This window comes from Leuciscus leuciscus (genome assembly GCF_965113295.1).
Source record: "Leuciscus leuciscus genome assembly, chromosome: 19".
Classification (NCBI taxonomy): domain Eukaryota; kingdom Metazoa; phylum Chordata; class Actinopteri; order Cypriniformes; family Leuciscidae; genus Leuciscus; species Leuciscus leuciscus.
Genome location: NC_138743.1, coordinates 32381129 through 32404835, shown reverse-complemented (window position 1 = coordinate 32404835; position 23707 = coordinate 32381129). Strand labels below are relative to the sequence as shown.

The 23707-nt window shown below is 36.4% G+C and overlaps 1 protein-coding gene and 1 long non-coding RNA gene across 5 annotated transcripts in view; one reads left to right on the top strand and one right to left on the bottom strand.

Moving 5' to 3' along the window:
• Positions 1 to 23707, bottom strand: part of nhsl1b (NHS-like 1b) — a 128538-nt gene that overhangs the window by 61040 nt on the left and 43791 nt on the right. The window contains exon 1 of one of the 4 annotated variants that reach the window (XM_082147462.1): positions 5610 to 7078. The exons of 2 other annotated variants lie outside the window; for them this stretch is intronic. In XM_082147462.1, the coding sequence (XP_082003588.1) occupies positions 5610 to 5835 (226 nt within the window). In that variant the 5' untranslated portion in view covers positions 5836 to 7078. Of the gene's footprint in view, positions 1 to 5609; positions 7079 to 23707 lie in introns of those variants that run through there. One more of the 4 variants, XM_082147466.1, reaches the window with a different exon arrangement.
• On the top strand, positions 14179 to 17011 carry LOC309482865. The gene is made up of 2 exons (XR_014200408.1): positions 14179 to 14336; positions 14541 to 17011. It is a non-coding gene; the product is annotated as an uncharacterized lncRNA (long non-coding RNA).

Genomic DNA, 23707 nt, shown 5'->3' with positions numbered 1-23707 from the left:
AACACAACGAAATGAATCCACAACGTTGTGTTGTGAATTTATGTTTGCTTTTTAAATTTCGTTGTGTTGTGCACAACTGGGCCACCGTACTAAACGAACGTGAGAAGATATAAAGATTGCGTACCACAAAATAATTGGCAAGAAACACGTGTGCACCAAACAAACAGACAACGTGACCAGTGCAATCCGACTCACTAAAACAGGTGTGTTCAACTTGAAGCAGCGCTGTGCAGATCGATCAGTGTTTGACATCAAAGTACCGTGAGAGCGATTAGTGTGGAAGCTTGTTTCCGCCACACAGTGAAAAATAAAAAAGGTAATTGCGACTTTTTAATCTCAAAATTCTGACTTTTTTTTTCTCACAATTGCGAGTTTACATCTCACAATTCTGACTTTTTATCTCAGAATTACATGATATAAAGTCGCAATTGCAGGCTATAAAGTCAGAATTGCGTGATATAAAGTCGCAATTGTGTGTTATTAAGTCAAAATTGCGTGATATAAAGTCGCAATTGTGTGTTATTAAGTCAAAATTGCGTGATATAAAGTCAGAATTGTGAGATATAAACAATTCTGAGGTAAAAATGAAATAAAAAGTCCTTAGAATTCCTTAGAATTGGACTTTATATCTCACAATTGTGAGTTTATATCTCACAATTCTGAGAAAAGATGTCAGAATTGCGACATATAAACTCGCAATTATGTGTTATAAAGTCAGAATTGCATGATATAAAGTCGCAACTGCGAGAAAAAAAGTCAGAATTCTGACTTTATAAGACGCAATTGCGAGTTTATTTCACGCAATTCTGACTTCATATCTCGCAATTCTGACTTTATAAGACGCAATTGCGACTTTATTTCACGCAATTCTGACTTTATATCTCGCAATTCTGAGAAATAAAGTCAGAATTGCGAGATGTAAACTCGCAATTGTGAGATAAAAAGTCGCAATTATCTTTTAAAATGTTTTATTCTGTGGCGGAAACAAGCTTCCATAGATTAGAGAGCAGAAGGCTTTGTATGATTTCACATCGTTCTCACGGTACTTTGATGTCACACTAGGCATGTGCCGGTATCACATTTTCATGCTGCGATTAATTGAGTGAGCTTTTATCACGGTATACGGTATTATCACGATATTTTAATTACACATGAGAAACAGATGGATTGGGGGGGGGGGGGGGATATTAAAAATAAATAAAACTTGCATCACAAGGTGTAATTGTTATTGTCAAAACATTTGGTAACTAAACTGAATTTTATTAAGTTTAGTGACAACATGTTACAATGATTACATGGTACAATGACTGGTAGGCTACTGTTTGTATTGCTTAACACAGATTTAACGATTTCAATTCAATACTTGGGATTTGATTTAAATCTTGATTCAATATTGACTACAGTAGATAGGCCACGTTATTTTTTTTTCTCATGAAAAAAAAATATCTCACAGAATGCTATGTAACCATATAGAGCCCTATCAGCTGGTATTATTAAAAGTTACAAATAACTAATTAAATCAAATATAATGTGGTTTTCATTATAATAACAATTATGTAATGACACAAGTAAAAATATAATAAATATGTAAAAAAGTGCAGTGCACATATTCAGCAAAATACTCTCATCTATTTGTTTTAGTCATCTAACATTCTGCTGGTCATTAAATGGTTTAAATGTAACGTTCTGTAACACAATTGTTCTCCTGTTTCATATCAAAAGTAACCTGCTCTGTCTTGTTTGACGGTCTTCGTGTCCTCTTTGCTCCGCGATTTTTCTCTGCGTGAGAACGGATGTGTGGCGTGAGCGTGTGAAGAGTCTCGCGCTGAATGCGTCGAGTTGGCAGCTCTGCTTTTAGAAGCGGGATGGATCCGGATAGATCGGCGACGGCCATAGACTCTAGGCGGCGTTCCTCCTTCCGCCATGCTGCTTCTCCATGTGAGGACTGTTTACATAAGACTAGAAGTGCGCACCGGCCGCATGCTTATACACGTGGCGATTGTTTACATTAGAGTGCAGCATATACGCAGTGTTTGTTTAAGCGGTTGATGGAAAATAAGCTATAATGCGCGTTCTAAAAATCTAAATTCGTATGATTATTTTTCACGGTATTTTGAAGTGCCCGCGATAACAATATCGTGCATATTCATTACCGCGATTTATCGCATTACCGAATACCGGCACATGTCTATGTCACACACCGATGCACAGCGCCGCTTCAAGTTGAACACACCTCTCATGAGCTGGTTCTTAAATGAATCGTTTAAAGACTACTAACCCTCCACGCCATTACGTCGCTGTCGATCACGAAACGAGAACCGATCACACTGAGGGAATTATCTAAGAAATTATTACATAATATCTGGATTAACCATGCTTTTATATCGTTATACAGACAGATTGCATATTACTGAGACATATCCACATGAATCTCCTAATAACAGCCTAATATACATCTCTTACCTAACTTAATTCATCTTTTATTTTACTGTACAACAGAATTAAATAAATATATGAGAGACTATTTGGATATTTATAATTCAAACAAAATGCATGAGGTTTAATCCAGTCAGTGTGTATGAAAATCCCTTGGGAGGGAGACTGATGGGTAAATAGATGCAAGTTTTGCACTGGTTTGTGAATTTATTGAAATGTACCAAACCTACACAACATAATTTCAGCAAAATCAACTCATCAATTAATCCACAAGCAGCAAAAGCAGGGATTGTGTCCCAAGACTTCTCGGACTGAGACATGTGAGCCTGTCCCAGGGAGAATCAGGACAGCCACACAAACAATCAGTCAATTCATTGCCATAGTAACCGACAAAAACATCCTGACACCGGGCAACCCGCACTCTGAAATTATGGGTCAACTACAAGGGCCTGACAGCCCAAAATTATAGGATGCATTTAAATAAAGAGCGCGGGAGCAGCAGTTAGGGCAGTTTAATTAGGCCTGCATGTACCAGCATAGGTGCCAATAGAATAAATATATGTTTTAAATTTAGAAGCTTGTACGCTTGTTAACATCAGGATTGTAGAAATTTAGGGGCTTTTGGAGAAATGTACTGTATTGTTTTCTGCTATGGAAAAAGAGTGTATTTCCAGCCTCAGGGAAAACACTGGGCATGCATGTGTGTCTGCACGCATATGTGCATGTCACGAGTTTAAATTCGCCATTAAATCAGAATTGACCATTTTTATTGAATACTGCAGTATTTATTATAAATGATTTTTCCGTGCACCTCATTGTTTTTTAAAATTCACGTGCCCTCGTAATCTTTAATCAAAATAGCTTCCCTCCGTCTTGCAACAGCACCTCTTTTCTGATGATGAATGTTTTCCGGCCCGAGGGCGGGACAACCTGTCACTCAGATGAGATCGCTGTAAGTGGCAAACAAGAACATTCCAACAATCCAATCAATTCCCGATGGACGAAATCAAGTCCCTACATTTTTTCTTGTTCAAGAAGACATTTCACATGGATATAGGGATAGGGATCACAAAATGGAATATTGCAACTTCCGTTTCAAGCTGAATTTAAATGTAATATACATGCATATTATAAAAAAAAAAAATATATATTTTTTTTTTTGTTTTTTTTTTTTGCTATTCATATACATGGTACAGTGTGACCAAAAATAAGTTTAATAAAAAAAAATGTTTGTTGCATTTTTCCAATTTAAAAATGTAGGCCTAGTCTCTACATTAATATGACTTCATAAAAACTGCATGCATAATAAATATAAAATATTTAGGAAAATACTGCTTAAAATGTTTGTAATGGAGTAGAGAATGTCACAATCCATCACTGCTTATCATATTATGCCAATTGCTGAAAAGGAAGTGTCATTTGATAGATAAAATATTGTAAATGTAAATAAAATCTTTATGACTTTACACACAATGATTCAGAACTTTGTAGATTTTATCTATCAAATGACACTCCCTTTTCAGCAATTGGCATAATATGATAAGCAGTGATGGATTGTGACATTCTCTACTCCATTAAACTACTATAAGACTACTATAAATGCACCGGGTATTTGTAAACCCACATTGATAAAGCGTGATAAAAATGATAAAAACAAAACATCTGATTGTCAAAAGTCATGTCAAATAGAGGAGCGTGGGAGTTAAGAGAGTCAGCAGAGGAAAGACTCGTCGTCACCCCAACAGTAACTTTACTCTACCCTGATAGAATATCTCATTAGAACCAGCATAGAGTTACAGCTCCGCTCCAAAACCACACACACACTCAAACTGGTCAACCAATAAACACAAAGTCTACAGGGATATCAGGGTGGAGTTTCTGCTTTCACGAGGAGTGGCAGATTTCTCATTAGATTTGCAAAGCAAAGTATGTGCCACTGGACATTTAGGCCAACACAAAGAGATATGCATGAGATTGACGTTCTTGTCATCCGCTTTTGAAAATCAGTTTCACCCTGGAAAGATTAACACAACTGAATTTGTTTTCATAAAAACGTCATATTTTAACACATAAACAACCAATTATATTCACAATTCTCCGCTAAAAACACCGGTATCCAAGTAATTTTGCTTTACTTACCTCAGCTCAACTTTCATGCAGATGTTACTGCAGGTAATTCAAAATAAATAAATAAATAAAAGGTAATTTAGTCCATTAATTGAAAGAGCATTATTAAGACATTCAGTATTAGGGATGAACAGCTGTGTCTGACGGAGCGACAACAATTTTCCCCTTGTTTCCGCGCACACACACACACACAGTTGACATTGGCTCTTACACCCAAATCGCCACCAGTCGGTGACATCACCCATTTACGCAGGCGTGCAAGTCGCTATATCCGGGTTTTTTTTTTAGCACTTTCTTCCCATTTCTGAACTCAAAGCACTGTCAACTGTCTCCAGTCCAGTCCTCACGTCGATAAGGAAGACGTGTTAACGGCTCAAACAAAGACAAACCCGCAATAAAAAAGACAGTGACCTCAGTTCTCCCTCATTGTAAACAACTAACTCTCTCACTTCCTGCGAGAACAATAAATCCGAAGACAATAGATGGATCTTTTAGCTTTTCCCATGGAGCAAATTGATCACTACTTTATACAACAAGTAAAAAATATCTAAATTAACCTTTTAAGCTTCAAGTTTATTTCTAAAAAGGACAGTAAGTATATACTGTGCTTATATAAATAAATAAAAATGCAATGAATATGTTTATTTTAATATATTTAAAATAAATCTATTTAATATTTTAATATAAATAAACAAATAAATAAATGAACAACAGTCCTAAATAAGAATAAAACAATTACAAGTAATTCCAAATGAAACTGAAGTGCTCTAATGCATTTAAAACCTAAATATTTTATAATTATTATTCATGTAGATTTTACTGACATTAATATAGAGACTATAGACTGAATAAAAAAGGTGATTAAAACAGTAAAAAGGGATCTAAAATAACACTTTCCTCATACATTATCGTGTATACCCCCAATTATTATTATTATTATTATTATTTTTTACCTTATTCTACAAATTTTACATGACATTAAAGAGGAGCCTTTCAGATCTCTGACCACATGCTCACACGAACACCATGAAACCGTGTATCCTCACCTGTGTAGTGCTGGGGTTCATACACCCAGTCATCACCATCTTCACGCTCTCCATGTGGAGTTTGGGAGTGTCTATGGAGGTTGTTCTGGCTGCGGAACAGTTTACGGGTCTGCTGTGACAGCGAGGACACGCTCAGCCAGCTGAGAGCACGAGAGATCGGGGCGACGGCCTTCTCTGTCTTGTCCCTGTCCCTCCTAAAAGACCCAGAACGCTTGTCCCTCATCATACCCTCTTAAAAATTAGCCAAAAAAGAGTTAAACTCAAGAGTTAAGCTACGACGAACTGTTTCTCACAAGTCTGGAATCAAAAGTAGAACTACATCACACGGTTTATACGTAAGGATCATGAAGTAATTGGGGTTTAAATCCATGAGGCTCCTGCGGAATAAAAGAAAATCTGTTTTCTGTGAAAATGAACTCAATCTTCTACCAAACGTAGAAATTCACTGGTCCACATCCACAGGTGTCGTTGACAACTTTCGGTCTTTTTTTTGTTCGCTAGATAGAAAAAGCCTCCGATGTGAGTCCTGGAAATCCCAACACGAGTGCTGCAATCCACAAGCAGTAATTAACTCAAGCAGCGGGCTGGAAAATCACTAGTCTTCCCCCAAATGAAGCTTGAAGTCCACCAAGAAGACTGGGTCCGGTTTAAAAGCCACACCACTGTGACAATAAGAAATTTGTAAAGAAAGGTAAAGAAAACCTTTAAAACTCAAGTTGCAGCTGAAGAAAATCAGGCTCAAGAAGGTTTAACATTTAGCTTTAGTACTTTTAAATGCTCCTATTATCACAAGCCCATGTGACATTGCGTCTCAAAACACCTGGATTGAAGGCTTCCCCAGCATACAGTTCATAAAGGATGATGGATGAGCTCGCATGTCCTTTTCCTTTTTCATTAGCCGGTACCAGGATCAGGTGCGTCTGTAGCTGTGTTATCTCCCTGCCGCTGAGGACAGCCACCACCGGATACTCTTCCTGACTTTCCAACGTCACAGCGCTCACAACGCGAGGGTGTTCGTCACTCACCTGGGACTTCAACACACATGGGCGATACAATCACATTCATTCGCTGAAGTCAGTCTTGTAGAGTGCCAGACCAGGCGTTCCCCTGATCTCTGGGTGACAGTTGTCCATAGAAAGCACACACATACACTGACTGTAGTATTGAAAGTTTAGGATTACAAACAACTAGAGCGCTGGTGAAACATGACCTTAAACCAGCCCCCAACCTCTCCCTGTGATCTTTGCCCCTCCCCTCCAGTCGCACGGCAACCACGGCAGGGCGACCGGACTCTCCGCTTCTCTTCCTCCTCTGGGTTTCCCTCCCTCTCTTACTATCCTCTACGGCAGAGGCTTTCAAACCGGTGTGTAGAGAAAACATATTTTACAAAACGTATCCTTACCACTAAGAAAAAAGAAATACGCATAGTTTTATGAGTTTTAAATACATTTTTAGTAAATTTTTCTTTGAAATGTACATATATAGAAATGATCTTTTTATTTGCAATGTTTAAAATTATATAGCTATAATTGATATATTAATGATCTTTTAAATTGATCATATTTTACTATTAACAATTAGTATATGGGAAAACATATAGTTTCCTTTAATATATATATGTATATATATATATATATATATTAATAATTTTGATAATTGATAATTTGATAATTTTACTATATATATATATATATAGCAAAAATATCAGGAAAAACATGCATGTTTTTCTTGATATTTTTATATATACAATATATTTCTTGATATATATATACTTACATACACCCACACACACATATATATTTTTGTAATTATATATAAATAAATCTATATTTAATTATATTAAAATATAATTTCATAATATCGAAATTGATATTTTTCACACATATGTTTATGCATTGAAATATACAGCTTTCTTTATATTTTAATTACTATATAATTTATAACTAAATAATTTTACTTTATATTGTCTAGTATAATATTATATTAGTCTGATCCTGGGTCAAAGCTGACTTGCCTTACCGACTAAAGACTTCAGGGCCAACAACACATCCACTGACCCATACACACAATACTAAGGACCAGCAGATCAGCCAGCTAGACCTGCCTAGACCAGAATATCCAGCTAACCACACACACAAACTATGCCAGCGACGTGTGAAGGAGGACAACACTGGAATGAAAGCAAAAGAGGTGCTTTGTGTAGACAAACACAAACATTAACACACAGCCCACATGCAGAGGAAAATGAGGGGCTGAGAGATATGCAGGTAGACTACTTAAATAATACCATAGAATTAGCATGGGTCACGTCTAAAAAATGAGGTAATTCCATGGTATTTTTGGTTTGCTGTCTTTGTATTTTCTGGAAGTCCAAGTTATGAGCATGTAAACCAGCATGTAAATGCATCTAATCAAAGAGAAAATCTCTATTTACAACAGACTGACCAATGTCCGTCCAACTTCAAAACACGTCTACATGGTAAAATCAATCAGGTTGTTTGACTTTCACATTGGGAATAGCAAACAAATTCAGGCCGTAAATATACAGTGTGTATAATTAATGATTAAACTTTCACCCCCGCAGTAGCCTGAGCCACAGAGGTCCAATTGTTCTAGAAAACCTCCATACATCCACATCTAATAACAAACAGCTCCGCTCTCATAAAACACACAGCTAGATGATCCAACCTTTATCCTCGGCACTGCAATCCACAGCCATCCACGCCGTAAATAATTCACTAGGGCCAAGCGCCCCACTGCTGAGATAAAACCTACAATCAATCTGGAATAAAGACATATTCTGACCAACATTTGACCAATGCTAGTCATGCAAACTAGCATTTGCAGCTAGTTCTGCATTTATCAAAACTATAGCTAATTCTGTAATTTACTAATAAAGCAGTGATCTGATCAAATAGCATCATTTAAAGAGGTCAAATGCTTCAGACTAATTTAATAATTGCACAATTCAATTTTCATTTTCACAAATTTGTCCACAGAAATATGCAAAACATCAAAAGTTTGGGATCAGTGAGAAAGTTTTTGAAAGAAGTCTCTTATGTTCACCAATGCTGCATTTATTTGATCAAAAATACAGTAAAAAGTAATACTTTGAGAGTGAAATATTATTACAATTTGAAATGTTTCTAATTTAATATATTTTACAATTATTCCCATGATGGCAATGCTGAACTTTCAGTCTTTCAGTGTCACATAATCCAGAATTCTAATATGATGATTTGATGCTCAAGAAACATTCATTATTATCGTGTACAATTTTTTTTCTAAATTCTTTGATGAATAGAAAGTTCAAAAGAACAGCATTTATTTAAAATAGAATATTTTCTAACATTATAAATGTCTTTACTGTAACTTTTGATCACTTTAACTCATCCTTGATGAATAAAAGTATTGATTTATTTTATTTCTTTCCCCAAAAAATAAAAAATAAAATTCTTACTGACCCCAAACTTTTGAACGGTAGTGTTTAATGTTACAAAAGCTTTAGATTTCAGATAAATGCTGTTCTTTTGAACCTTCTATTCATCATAGCATCATGAAATAAAAATGTAAATAACTGTTTTCAACATTGATAATAATCATAAATGTTTCCTGAGCATCAAATCATGATATTAGAATGATTTCTGAAGGATCATGTGACACTGAAGACTGGAGTAATGATGCTGAAAATTCAGCTTTGATCACAGGAATAAATTGCAGTTTAAAATATATTAAAATAGAAAACAGTCATTTTAAATTGTAATAATATTTCACAATATTACTGTTTTTTTTTTTTGTTTTTTTTTTTAAAATAAATGCAGCCTTGGTGAGCAGAAGATACTTCTTTTAAAAACATAAAAAATCTTACTGACCCCAAACTTTTGAACGGTAGTGTATATTATTGACTCCAACCTTTTGAACAGTAGTGAACACATAAAACGTCCTAGTTAATAACATACGAAGTTAGCTCTATCGCCCCCTTGAGTACAATGCTTTTTACTGCCACAATAAAGCAAGAATGCATGCCAGTATACACAACTTGAGTATGTTTCTGGCTTTATTGTCCGTTACGACATCCAATCAGCAACAGGCTTCTGCTTTGGAGTTAAAATGACTGATGCTACACATGTTTTGCTTGTTTCAGGAACACACTGCTGTTGACACGGCAGGTCAGAGGAAACCTGAGCAGACATCTGAAGGAAGACATGTCATGAGTCTGTGCACATGATCAGTACCCCCAAAAATAGGGGGAAGGGGCATATTTTTCTCCACCCGTTCAACACCTTCACACGCTCAGACCAAGGGGTGTAACGATACCCTCATGTCACCCTACATATCACAATACTGAACTCACGATACGATTATATTGCGATACTTCAAGACATTTGGTAAAAAGTTAACAAAAAAAATGTACTGTTGATTAAAATGCTAAATTTGATATTACATTGTGTGTGTAAATGAATAGGCTTGGACTTGTAACCCAATACACAGGACAATAGAGACACCAGAATAAAAATATTCATGATTCTGAAGCTGAAAATACAGAATTATTTTAGAAGAATTTGCTTACACTCTTTAAGTCTTTAAAATAATGTCGGACACTTTTTACTGGAAACATTACCATAAGACATTTGGCATTATCAGGACCCACAAATATTCCCCCCATTGCATTATTCAACATTGTATTCAACATTATAGTATTTTAATGTAGTACTGACACCAAAACTCAGTAAACTAGATTTTTTTCATGCACAGTAATTTTCATTTTGGGTGAACTATTCACAATACATATTGTTATATTTTTGTATTGCGATATATTGTGACACGATATATTGTTACACCCCTACTCAGACCAGACCAGACGGTACAGGTTTCACATTCGCAAAAACCTTAACCTGTTTGGCTTAGCTAGCACTCAATATAATTCAACAATATGGACTTGCCAACAAAGTTTTTTTTATTGTCAAAAAAATAAGCAAATAAAAAAATGTAATAAGACTACAAATCAGACTTAAGTATCTGAAAGTGTGTCATGGATTTATGTTCATTCTGTTACCAGACAACAACATTTTTCCACCACATTTTGCTTGGAGATCTTTGTTTACTAAATGAAGGGGTTTCCAAATGGGCAGGACACTTGGGAACGGTTTTAATTAAGCGCTCACCAAGATGCCAAGGGAAGGATTTTATTTTGCTCTGTCCCCACATTTATGAGTTGGGTTTATTTGTCCTTGTGAGAATGAAGAGTGTGTGTACATACGACTATATAAAATTCTGTGTGCGTGTGTTTTTGCTATCCAGTAAGCTTATGTTGGAGAATATTGCAAAATATTTGTTTAATTCGATGTGGCCTGACCACCGAATTGCAGAATTTTTTGTACTTGTGTGGGAAAGAAAGATAAAATCATAAAGCAGCACTGAAGCAGGCAGAGAAGGAGAGAACAGGAGGAAGCGTTAAAGATAAGTTGAGCTATCAGTGTTTTCTCATCACAATCCTATTCACAGAGAGATCATGAGCTGACCCATAACTAACAGAACCCTCAGGGTGACCTCTGACCTTTAGCTCCCATGAACCTGAGAGGCTGGCCATCACCTCCAGAACAAGGTCCCGCAAATACTTGTTGACCCATTGTGACCTCCTTAACACATTCCTCTCTCTCTCTCTCTGGTTTGCTGCACAGGAATGATTCTGATCTATCATCTTCATCGTAAATATGCTCCGTCTCCGCACGCATCAAAATCTCTGCTCCGGGTCAACCTAGGACAACCTAAAGATTTTTAATTCATAGTATCTTTTATATTTTAGAACACCGTAAAAGTGAAATAATCAAAATAATAGGTTTTCACATATGATAAATTTGTCTACAATGCTAATTTCAAGCATATCAAAACATCACAGAACCATAAATTCAGTTGAGTGTGTCCATTCTTCTGACTTGTAATGTAATAATGTTTCAGCGTGAAGTAATTCTGATGACCCATGAGACTTGTCACTCATAATAAGCAAAGCCTGTGCGTGTAAGTGCATTATAGAGCTTCTGTAGCTCCGCCCCTCATTAGCTCTGTGCTCGTTGTGTCTGGTCTTCCGGTTTGTATTTCCACAGCATGAAGGTAAAACGCTCATTTTAAAATCTTCCCGGTCTGTTGACATTTGTTATGTATTTGTACATTACAATGCTCATGATAACTTTCATTAACTCTACAATAAGTAAATCCACTTCACAGGCTCATTACTCTTCGATAATAATGCTAAAGTGCAAAGACAAAATTCTAAAGATGTGTGTGTGCTTGTTTCTGTGGCACTTAAAGTCTATAAAAAAAAACTAAATACAAATCAATTGTGTATCTGATGCTCCAAATATTTTTGAGCATGTATTGATGGCAGGAGATCCCTTTATTCAGCAAGCAAAAGTGACAGTATAGACATTTATGATGTTACAAAAGATTTTTATTTCAGATAAATGCTGTTCTTTTGAACTTCCTAATTCATCCAAGAATCCCGAAAAAAGTATCATGGTTTCCACAAAAATGTTAAGCATCACAACTTTTTCTTGAACACCAAATAGAATGCTTACAGTTATTTTAAATTGTAAGAAAATGTCACATTATTACTGTTTACTGTATTTTTGATCAACTAAATGCAGCCTTGGAGACTTCTTTCAAAAATATACAGTACAGGCCAAAAGTTTGGAAACATTACTATTTTTAATGTTTTTGAAAGAAGTTTCTTCTGCTCATCAAGCCTGCATTTATTTGATCAAAAATGCAGAAAAAAAAGTAATATTGTGATATATTATTACAATTTAAAATAATTGGTTTTCAATTTATTATACTTTAAATTATTTATTTCTGTGATGCAAAGCTGAATTTTCAGGATCATTACTCCAGTCTTCAGTGTCACATGTGACATCCAGTCTATCACATGATCCTTTAGAAATCATTCTAATATTCTGATTTATTATGAGTGTTGGAAATAATATATTTGATGAATAAAAGGTTAAAAAGAACTGCATTTATTCAAAATAAAAAAATATTTTCTAATAATATAAATCTTCTTTACTATCACTTTTTATCAATTTAACACATCCTTGCTGAATAAAAGTATTGATTTATTTCAAAAAAAGAAAGGAAAAAAATGACTGACCCCAAATTACTGACCAGTAGTGTATATTGTTGTTACAAAAGATTTCTATTTTTAAAACATTTGCTGCTTTTTGTAAGTTTTTTGTAATATTTTTTTTTTTACTTTTTATTCATCAAAGTATCCTAAAGTATCACAGGTTATGAAAAAATATTAAGCAGCAGAACTGTTTCCAACTTTGATAATGAATCATCATATTAGAATGATTTCTAAAGGATCATGTGATAGACTGGAGTAATGATCCTGAAAATTCAGCTTTGCATCACAGAAATAAATGATAATTTAAAGTATAATAAATTTAAAACCAATTATTTTAAATTGTAATAATATATCACAATATTACTTTTTTTTCTGTATTTTTTATCAAATGCAGGTTTGATGAGTAGAAGAAACTTCTTTCAAAAACATTAAAAATAGTAATGTGTCCAAACTTTTGGCCTGTACTGTATTTAAAAAAAAAAAAAAATCTTACTAACCTCAAACTTTGGAATGGCAGTGTATGTGTCACACAAGTGTGGTCTGTCAGTTTTCAATAAACTTTATTCCCAATGTTATAATTCATAGCGTAGAGCCACTATTAAGGTCTCTTCTCAGACTATAACATGTCATTTTGTCCATGAGGAAAATGGGTTTATAGAGTGTTCACAATAACAGTGGCTGGCGTGCAGGTACTCCACAGGATGTGTCTGTGAGCGTGTGTGTTTTTCCCCCAAGCACGTCTGTGTGTGTGTGTGTGTGTCGTGAAACCAAAAGCCATAAAACACCCCAAAAAAGATTGTTTTTATTGTTTCTGAGTCACTCTGTCCTATGAATCTGGTCAATGTGGAAACCAGTGGTATATTTAGACAAATGTTATTGTCATTAAAGGAATAGCTCGCCCAAAAATGAAAATTCTTTCATCATTTACTCATCCCCATGTCAGTCTTTGGCTTTATTTCTTCAAAAGTACATATAAATATATATATTTAGGAGTGTTGGTAACTAAACAGTTTTGGTGACTACTAACTTACAATGTATGGACAAAAAAAAAAAAACGATTAAAAATCCTTCTTTTGGGTGAACTATCAGTCGAAATAATTCTCTCTCCTCGGCCCACAAACTCTTTCACCTAGTTCATAACTGGTAGAAAGAATCATCACTGGGATGAGAGAGTCGTATCTCTCCCGAGAGGGTGTCAAACAAGCACAGGGCCCACAGGAGGAAGTTTCATGGAAACAGAGCTCAGTGTCTGCTGAGGACAAGCACCATGTTTCCAATGCTTTCTGTAAGTACTGTACTTCCACCAGGCTATAACAAAAAAATAGAGCAAAAAATATAATAGTATATTTAGTACCATTACATAATTTAAAGGTATAGCGAAGGATTTTCCAGAATTTTAGAAAAGAACCGCCATCTCCACTTTTTGACAAAATGCACATGCGCATTAAAGGCTAGCATCGCTAATCATAGCTTACATTAACTTTTACTAGCAGTGATTTTAAATGGATTTCTCCAAATAGCATGCCAAACTTTACCTGTCGAGTAGAAACTTCGCGACTGAGGCATCAGTGGGAAGCCCAACCTGTGCTTATAACGCGCGCCAGCGTGTGAGATATTCTCCCAAAAACACTCTGGTCTTGTTTCTTTCTTCAGAGGCCTTTCTCTTCTTGTCATACAATTCGTAGACACTTTTTCTCTTGCGACCCTCAGACATTTTGAAAAAACCCGGTGAGAACGGGCGAGCTTCAATGAATGGCTGAAACCGTACCACACATATACACCTGAAAGTGCGCATGCGCAGAAAAGACGAGCACGTACGACGGCCTTACGTAAACATATCACCAGAATGATTGACACTTAGGAGGACCAATAGTCTTGATGATCCACCCGGAAAAAGAAAATCCTCCACAATACCTTTAAGCTGAAATTACATCTGCTTGTCTTAAACACACAATAAATGTTTTTTTCAATATAATAATAATAATTTGGTATAACTTTACAATACGATTCCATTTGTTTAGCTGTATTAGTTAAGCACTACCCTGAAAAATGCATCTAAAGCATTTATTAATGTTCATTTCAACATTTACTGATATAAAAGTTGCATCTGTTAATATTATTTCATGGACTTGAGCAAACATGAACTTACAATGAATAGCTAATTGTAAAGTCTTACTAATCATTTAAATATGTCCATCCATATAGACTCTGGATCCTGTATTTTTTTTAGTTATTGACCACTAGGGTGCGCTGCAACGTTTCAAATGCTGCCTTTAGTGTGTAGACTCTGGGCCAAACGGACACAGATCTTTCCTCTAAACTACAGACTAAATTAAGCATAAAAAGACTCTGCCAGCTGTGCATTATGCATGAAAATATACATTATCTTATGCCATGACAAATAATGTTTTTCATGTGCATCCAACTTTAACATGAATGTTACTGATAATTGTCAATTAATTACATTATGAATTTACTTGGCCAATTAATTTAAGTCAAACTGAAAATGCCAATGAGCGTCGGCGCCGATGGCCTCGTGGTCAGTGCGCCGAAATGAAGCGCCTTTGCGCTCGGGCGGCCCGAGATCGAGTCCCAGCTCGTGGACCTTTCCCGATCCCATCCCCCGTCTCTCTCCCACCTCGTTTCCTGTCATCTCTCTACTGTCCTGTCACAATAAAAGGAAAATCACCAAAAAAACAATATATACAAAATGCCAATGAGCTCTTTCCAAAAGAAGTCCAATAAAACCTATTACAAAGAGCCCAAACATGTTAAAGCTCAAAGCAAGGCAGGTGTTGACCCCTCACCCCTGGAAGGCGACCCCAGCATGCAGCTGACTCCAACCTGCACTCAGCGCTCCTCATTTGGGGTGGAGGATGTTGACGTTTCAGTGAATAGAAACAAAAGCCATCTAAAACCAGTCAGATGGCCTGATAGAGTCAGCTCTAAAACACGAGAGCCTTTATCAGGGAGCTTAAACTCCCTAATGACTAATGCACGCAGACAAACACAATACAGACCTTGTGTACACACACTCACGTCGGCTCACAATGAAACAACCTAGGCGAAAGGCAAGCTTAAAGCACAGGAACAGAGTGAAACTGACACAAATAAAGAAATTGGTACATAGTGTAAAATTTCGCCATTTAAACAAGCGACAGGAAAAAGGCACAAAAGAACATGATGGGACACTATAATTAGACAGTCGTTTGTGGCGTGTATATACTTTTTGAGGGAAATTATTTCCAAAGAAATTAGCAAAACCTCAAAGTTTGGGGTCAGTAAGATTTTGTAATGTGTATAAAAGACGTCTCTTATGCTCACCGAGGCTTCATTTATTTGAACAAAAATCTTTTTCGATATATTTTCAGCAGCCATTACGTCTTCAGTGTCACATGATCCATCAAAAATCTTTCTAATATGCTGATTCGGTGCCCAAGAAACTGTTCATAATATAATCAATAGCTATGTTTCCATCCAAAGTTGCGAATTCATCTCGCACTTCATCTTCGTAACACAAAATAAGATATTTTTGGTCTTTATTTGTGTTCTGAAGATAAACGAATGTCTTACGGGTTTGGAACGACATGAGGGTGAGTAATTGATGACAGACTTTTCATTTTTGGATGAACTAAGCCTAACCCTTTAACTTATGTGCAAAATTGGAATATCGCATAAAACATGCGAGTAAAGCAGCGTTTCCATCCCATGTGTTCAAAAGAACAAAACTGGCACTTCCTGGGAAATTGGCACAAAATATCTGTAATTTAAATGGAAGTTGCTGCAATCGGGGAAGCCAACATCATAAATGACTTGCGTCTCAGAGCATGCAGACGAAAGGCAATAAACGCTGTCATGTTATCTTACATTCAGATGCCTGGTGTTTAGGAGAGCCATCATGTGAGATACTTCTGGGACGTCATTATACCAAATCATTATGATGACAGACTTCGGCAAAAAATCATTTCAAAATTATCAAACCAACATTTGATCCGCTGGTTAGTCCAGTTATCCAATCGCATCCACTGTTGAGGCAGTCACAATGTGTTTCCATCAAAGTTTATTCGTATGTCTTATTGTATAAAAATGTATCCGCCTCAACTGAGTGCATACGTTTTTTTAATTTTTTTATGCTCACTTTTATAATTTATTCTTGGTGTTTCCATCCAGCGTTTATGCGATATCCCAAAATGCACATAAAAATATGGATGGAAACATAGTTATTGTTGAGAACAGTTGTGCTTCTTCAATGAACAAAAAGTTTATTTATTTGAATTTTTATTTTTTATTTTTTTTGGTAACAATATAAAAGTCTTTACTGTAGAATTTGATACATTTAATCCATTTGCTGTATAAAAGTTTTTTTTTTTTTTTTTTTTTTTTTAAATGTTAAAAAAAAATGTTGAGGAAAAATGTCTGTGGACAAATGCACAAAAAGGTCAGGACTGGGTCAGTATATAGTACTGTATTATGTCAATTTAAATAAATAAAAAAACAATGCATTTGTCTATGGCACGTCCTGATCTAGATGTCTATTCAAATGTGCGTTTGTGTGCGTGTCTGATAGAGTGATGTGACGTGGGGTGATGATGTCTACATTCCATCTGCTCTTCAGGCCATCCTGTCGGCAACCCTTTCCCCTTCCTGTAAGTGTGTGTCATGTCACAACAGAGTGGTTTTGCTTACGTTTGTCACTGGTGGGATTGACTGCTAAAGGGAGGGAGAGAATGACAGGAAGGAAAGGAAAAAGAGAAGTGTCGTCAGGCCAGAAGGGCAGCTCAGCTCCTTGTTCCTCCTCCTATCTTGCCATCCTGGAAAAAGAGGACGCTGTAGGCTACTGTGAGAGTAGTCTCGTGAGCTCCAGACTGACGGCAGAAGATCTGGACTCTTATCACAGCTTTCACTGGCTGAGACTACTGTAAGAGTGATTGTATGTGATCCTCCACATATTCTCAGTATGTTATGCCTATAAAGGTCAAAGAAACCCTAAATACCGTTCCAGATATCAGCTTCAAAAGGCCTGTGTGAATTTTTCCGTTCAGTTCCCAACAACTGCTTTTACGGCACTAATGTATTACAACATCAATCATGCACAGTATAGCTGGAGATATTACTCATCAGCAGAAGTCATCTACTCCACCCTAAGCCACGATTTTAGTCACAGTGACAGCTGGCGTGTAGATGTGTTTTAAAAGGATGTGTGTGGTAACTATTGTTGCCATTATCGCATGCTTTGTGCGAGTTTTTAAAAGCATGCTGTTAAACAAGTTTTAAAATGAGAAGAGACCAGGTTTGTGACAGTGCATGTTTTGTTGAATTCAGCACAAGTACAGCTTGTTAAATTCATTTAAAAAATAAAAAATAAAAAAAAACCTTTTTTTGGTAACATCTAAATTAAATGGCTTTGTGCAAGTCATGAATATTATATAATATGATTGAATCGATTCGACTTCATCAGACCAAATATATTTTGCAACATTTGACAGTCATTTTAAAAGGGTTGGATCAAGTGGAAACCACTGCATAAAATACACATTATACACTTTCTACAGTGTCGGAGGACAAAATACTATACATTCATTGAGAAATGTAGATTGGCTTGAGCATATTACACACCATATGATTGATTCAACCACAACTCCAGAAAATGGTTAGTTTTAGCATAAAAAATATCACATATCCGTGATCTCTCTCCTCTCTCCCTCTCTTTCTCATGCTAACAAAAATACTGGAAATGTCACTCATTTCTTGTTGTACGGGAATGCAGCCAGCCATGCAAATGAACGTGTTCATAACCATGACGTATGAATATGTGCGTTTGTGTTTGGGTGTTTGCATAGCTGGAACCGCTTTGGGCATTTTATACTCTGAGGAGTGCAGGATCATCGCAGTGAGCTCACAGGACGGGAATGACAACAGGACAGCAGATCTGCTCCACAAACACCTACAATAATTCAAACGGATCTAAACTGAGCAAATACAACCTTAAATCAATTCAGTCCAACATTAGATTAACAAGAACAGGTCTGATTTCTCTGATTACATGGTGATTTACCAAAGAATATGTGAATGAATATTACAACAAAAGGGATATACTGTATACTTTTCTTTTTTTTTAAGTTGCCAAACATATTTAAAAGTTGCTTATTTAAAAAAAAAAAAATCATATATTTGTGTTTTTTGTGTTTTTCTTGAAATATGTGCATTCTTTAAAATAGATTTAAAAAAAATAAAAAAATAATGCAATTATATAAATATATATTCATACAATAATAATTATTATTATAATACTTGAACTTGAAAAATAAAAAACTTTGATTATTCTTGGCGGTGTTTATCTGAATAATTGAGATTTCCAGTCCCTTGATAAAGAATACTGTGTTATATAAGCAGGCAAAATCTTTTTCATGAGTGAGGACTTTTCCAACTTCTTTTGGTCAGCCACAAAATCTCTCATTTGTCTTAATGTTTGTGCGACGGCTAAAAAGAGAGTGAAAGCTGGGCTTATCTAATGCTGTTGGATTAGCATACTAAGAGACCTGGCGTCCCCGGGGGAGCCTCTCAGAAAACAGTCACAATCAGGAGGAGAATTAAACTGGCGAGGGCTCCACACGTCCCATTGATCTGTTGACAGCCAATCTGGCAACCCGCCACAAACCTCAACGGTTCTCCGGAGAGGAGAAATCACCAGTGTGGAGCCTGAAAACACGATGATGACTTGTGGGGAAGTGCCAGATTCACTCTGTTACTGTTAAATGGTCCTTTGGTGGCATCAAATCTTTGAAAAGCATTCAAGTTTGAGTAAGTTTTTAAAAGTTGAGTTGAGTAAGCAAGTAAAGAAAATATCCTCAAGATTTGTGATTTGTTAGACTTACACTGTGTCCTAACCAGACGCGATGCGATAAGATTCCAGCGACAAATAATTTGGCTGTCCACACTAGACGCGACTGGGAGTGGGAGATGCGTAAAAATCAATCAAAACCCACAGCCAATCAGAACAGTGTGTGGGCGGAGTCTCGTGGCAAGTGCACCAGAGAGTAATCTTGACGGCAATCGCAAGAAAATGGACAAGTAGCTACATAATCAAATTCACAAATATTACACCATTTAAACATTATTCAAATACATAGGCTACTGAGTTACTAAAACAATCTGTCAAAGAATACACTTGTTTGTTCAGAGTTTGAACTTTCTTGTTTCCATTTGTTTAATTTCAAGATCTGAGGTGAATTATCCATTGTTGCTTTTACAGCTACAAAGCTGGAGCACTAAATGATATTCAAAGTCACATTACACGCTTTTAACATTAAATAAAGCACATAAACAGTACCTGAGATTATCATTGCCACACTTTGTGTTTGTTGTTCCAGTGCCTGGTCAGGACAAAAACTCTGATTAACATGGAAAAGAGACCTTTTATCGTGTCGCGGCGCGTGTAGTTAGGACACGTGTCCCAACTGTGGCGCTAATAGAGTCTCACGAACACACATAACGTGTAGCCATGCACAGGCCAATGGCCCAAGTCAGGATTTTCTTTAAATAATACATTAAATTTCATTTCGTATACCCTCAGAACACTTGGAATAAACGGCTCGTGTCGCATGGGATCAATCTGTGATACTTTTGCTTCTTTTTTTACAAGGTTTGAGGCTGGTCGCTATTCACTTCCATTATTTGGATGAGCATTATTTTAAATTCTCTTTTTGTGGTCCATAAAAAGAAAGAAGGGCATGCGGGTGAGTAATTTATAACTTAATTTTCATTTTAGAGTGAACTATCCCTTTAAGAAATGTGAAGGTATTATTACTTAGAAGAACGGTACAAGAATGAAATACAAAGAGAAGAGCAAAAAAGCCTGGTGACCCAAAAGGCTAATTTCTTCAGCAGTGAGACTGTGAAACTGAGGTGATTAATCTAACCGAAGGAGAGAGGAAAAGAGAAGCCTAGAGTGTGAGTAAGAGCCGCTGAAGTGTGAGGGACCGTGGCCTCAAGCTAATCTACAGCCGTCTCCTTTCTGTTTAAATAAACCAAGTTGAAGTGCAGGAGATCTTTACAACTCTCTCCCACCTTCCTTTGTAAGCAAACCATACGCTCTCGCTCTCCGCGCGCCCATTACTGTCTGATTTAAGAGGAGGTGAGAGAAAGAGGGGTCAAAAGAGAGGCAGAGAGAAAGTCAGCCTGTGTTATGCTGATCAGGCAGACGCATGGCGGAGAGCCGTCTGTTACCGTGACAATAGGGCTGGCGCTCTGCCCTCTGCAGCGGGAAGCATGCAAAACTCACACAAGCACAGACACATCCAGCTGTCAGACACAACCGACGCACGCCGATGAAGACGACAGCGGAACGTGAGCGACAGAGGGCCACTGAGATTTTAATGAGGGATGCGGCCTCGACCCTTATGTGAGAATGACCCATGTCAGTCTGTGGCCCGTCATAAAGAGATTCATAAAAGGCCTCATGACAGACCAATTTACACTTTATTATTGCTTCAAAAATGGGCTGTAAACTTCTGGCGATGCCTATTTTAAAAACCTAAACACTCTTGAAGCTGGTCATGCATCAAACCATGCAGGGGTAAACATTATCAGTTCTAAATCATCTTTTTCATTGTACAATAAGCGTGAATTATTTTCCATGCTTTTTTCCCATGTCCTTCCTTCACTGACACTCTCACCTTAATACGGCCTCTTTGTTTTACTTTGAAGAAGAGAAGAATATAAATGGCAGTTTCAAAGAAGAAGACATAAAAAGGGGTCTGAAACTCTTAAAAAAAAATATTTTCAACAAATGGCCAGTGAATGGAGGTGGTTAACCTTTAACCTCATGAGATCCAACTAAATATGCAGTTTTATTTTTGCAGTAATTTTTAATGAAAATTGCCAGCCTGTTACCAAAATGCATGATGTTTATAATAGTTTAAAAATCAGCCTTTTCTGATTTCTTGACTTTATAGCATTAAACTTTAAATAAACATTTAATAATAATAATAATTAAACAGAGAAAATGTATATAATGAAAAGAAAGAAAAAAACCTGCTACAATGAATGGGTTGCAGAAGGCTGTAAGTGTACATTTAAATTTCTAGTTCGAGTTAGTTTGAGACCAATTTTGTTTAGCAAATATTAATAAATGTATATTTACCAAAATGTTTGATATTTATTTCTTTAACATAATTTGTGCAAAAAAAATTACGAAATGGAATAAGATTATTTACTTGTTTTTCTGCCAAATTATATATTACTTTTGCTGGTCACAATTTTAAGAAATAGTTCATGAGATTTGTTTTAAAAATAAAATATTTGTGGAAAGTGCCATATCTAGCTGAAACCAGTAAAGGCCACATGATCACAGTTGTCAGAACAGATTTATATCACAATACGAGACAATAATTGTTGGCATGTGTGCTTGATTAAGAGAAGATGTTCACACTCAGTAGATTTTGAACAACTTAATTACTAGACTCAAAACAAACAGGGAACCTCACTGTGGAGCAAGATGATGAGAATAAAAAGACAGACAGCTCTGCAGAGAATGTGTAGTGGAATGTTTTCTAGTCATTCGGCATATCTTCTCTCACAGACTGATAAGATACACAGACAGAGAGAGTCAACCAAACAGAGCTACAGAGAAAAACAAGGAGACAGAAGTTGTGACACAGAGCAGAATCCATACCAGTAGGCCATACCTGAAAGACCACATATACATGTTAAAGGGATAGTTCACTTTGAAATTAATTTTTGGTATGTTTTAGCTTACCTCAAGGGCATCCAAGATGTAGGTGTCTTTTTTTCCGCAGTAGTTTCAATTTTGATATTTTTAGGTCAAACCGTTCTTGTCTGTCAGTCATATAATGCAGGTCGATGGTCACTGTCTCAAAGAGCATGCACAGAGTCCAAATTAAAACAATTCCCCGTCGTCCAAATTAAACAATTCCCCATCGTAAGTACACATTGATGGCCTAAGACACGAAACGAGCGGTTTGTGTCAGAAAACGAACAGTATTTATATCGTTTTTACCTCTTATACACAGCCATGTCCAAGTGATCTGATCTGACGTGTGCGCAGACTGGTGCATAGATATATATACACTAGATGTCACCTTGTCTACGGCGGTTCACTGGAACGAATGTCTTTAAGGCGACATCTAGTGTATATATATCTATGCACCAGTCTGCGCACACGTCAGATCAGATCACTTGGACATGGCTGTGTATAAGAGGTAAAAACGATATAAATACTGTTCGTTTTCTCACACAAACCGCTCGTTTCGTGTCTTAGGCCATCAATGTGTACTTACGATGGGGAATTGTTTTAATTTGGACTCTGTGCATGCTCTTTGAGACAGTGACCATCGACCTGCATTATATGACTGACAGACAAGAACGGTTTGACCTAAAAATATCAAAATTGAAACTACTGCGGAAAAAAAGACACCTACATCTTGGATGCCCTTGAGGTAAGCTAAAACATACCAAAAATTAATTTCAAAGTGAACTATCCCTTTAATCAAACCTTCTTCCAAAAAAACAAAAACAACAATTTAGCTTTGAGCCATTTCCCATCGTCTTTTGCAACTCTATAGACTTTATGCGCCAGAGAAACGAGGGCGCCGCCATCTTTAGAATATTGTCTTTTAACTTCCGTTTTTGCGGTCGCTCTGTATATTTCTATGGCGCTGCTGTCCGGGAGTAATTAGCTTTTGAAGTGGATTTACTTAATGTAAAGTTGACGAAAGTTATCATGAGGGCTGTAATGTTTAAAGCAGATGACTTAACAAATCTCAGTCGACCGGGAAGATTTTAAAACGAGCCGTTCATTAATAAACACGCAGAATCGCTGTGAAAATACAGACCGCAAGTCAAAAGACAACGAGCGCAGCGCTGAAAAGGGGCGGGGCTAGATAAGGTCTATAGGATTAATCAGACTATATGGGTTTGCTACTGTTTCTTTAAGATTATATGTAAACTATAGATTAAC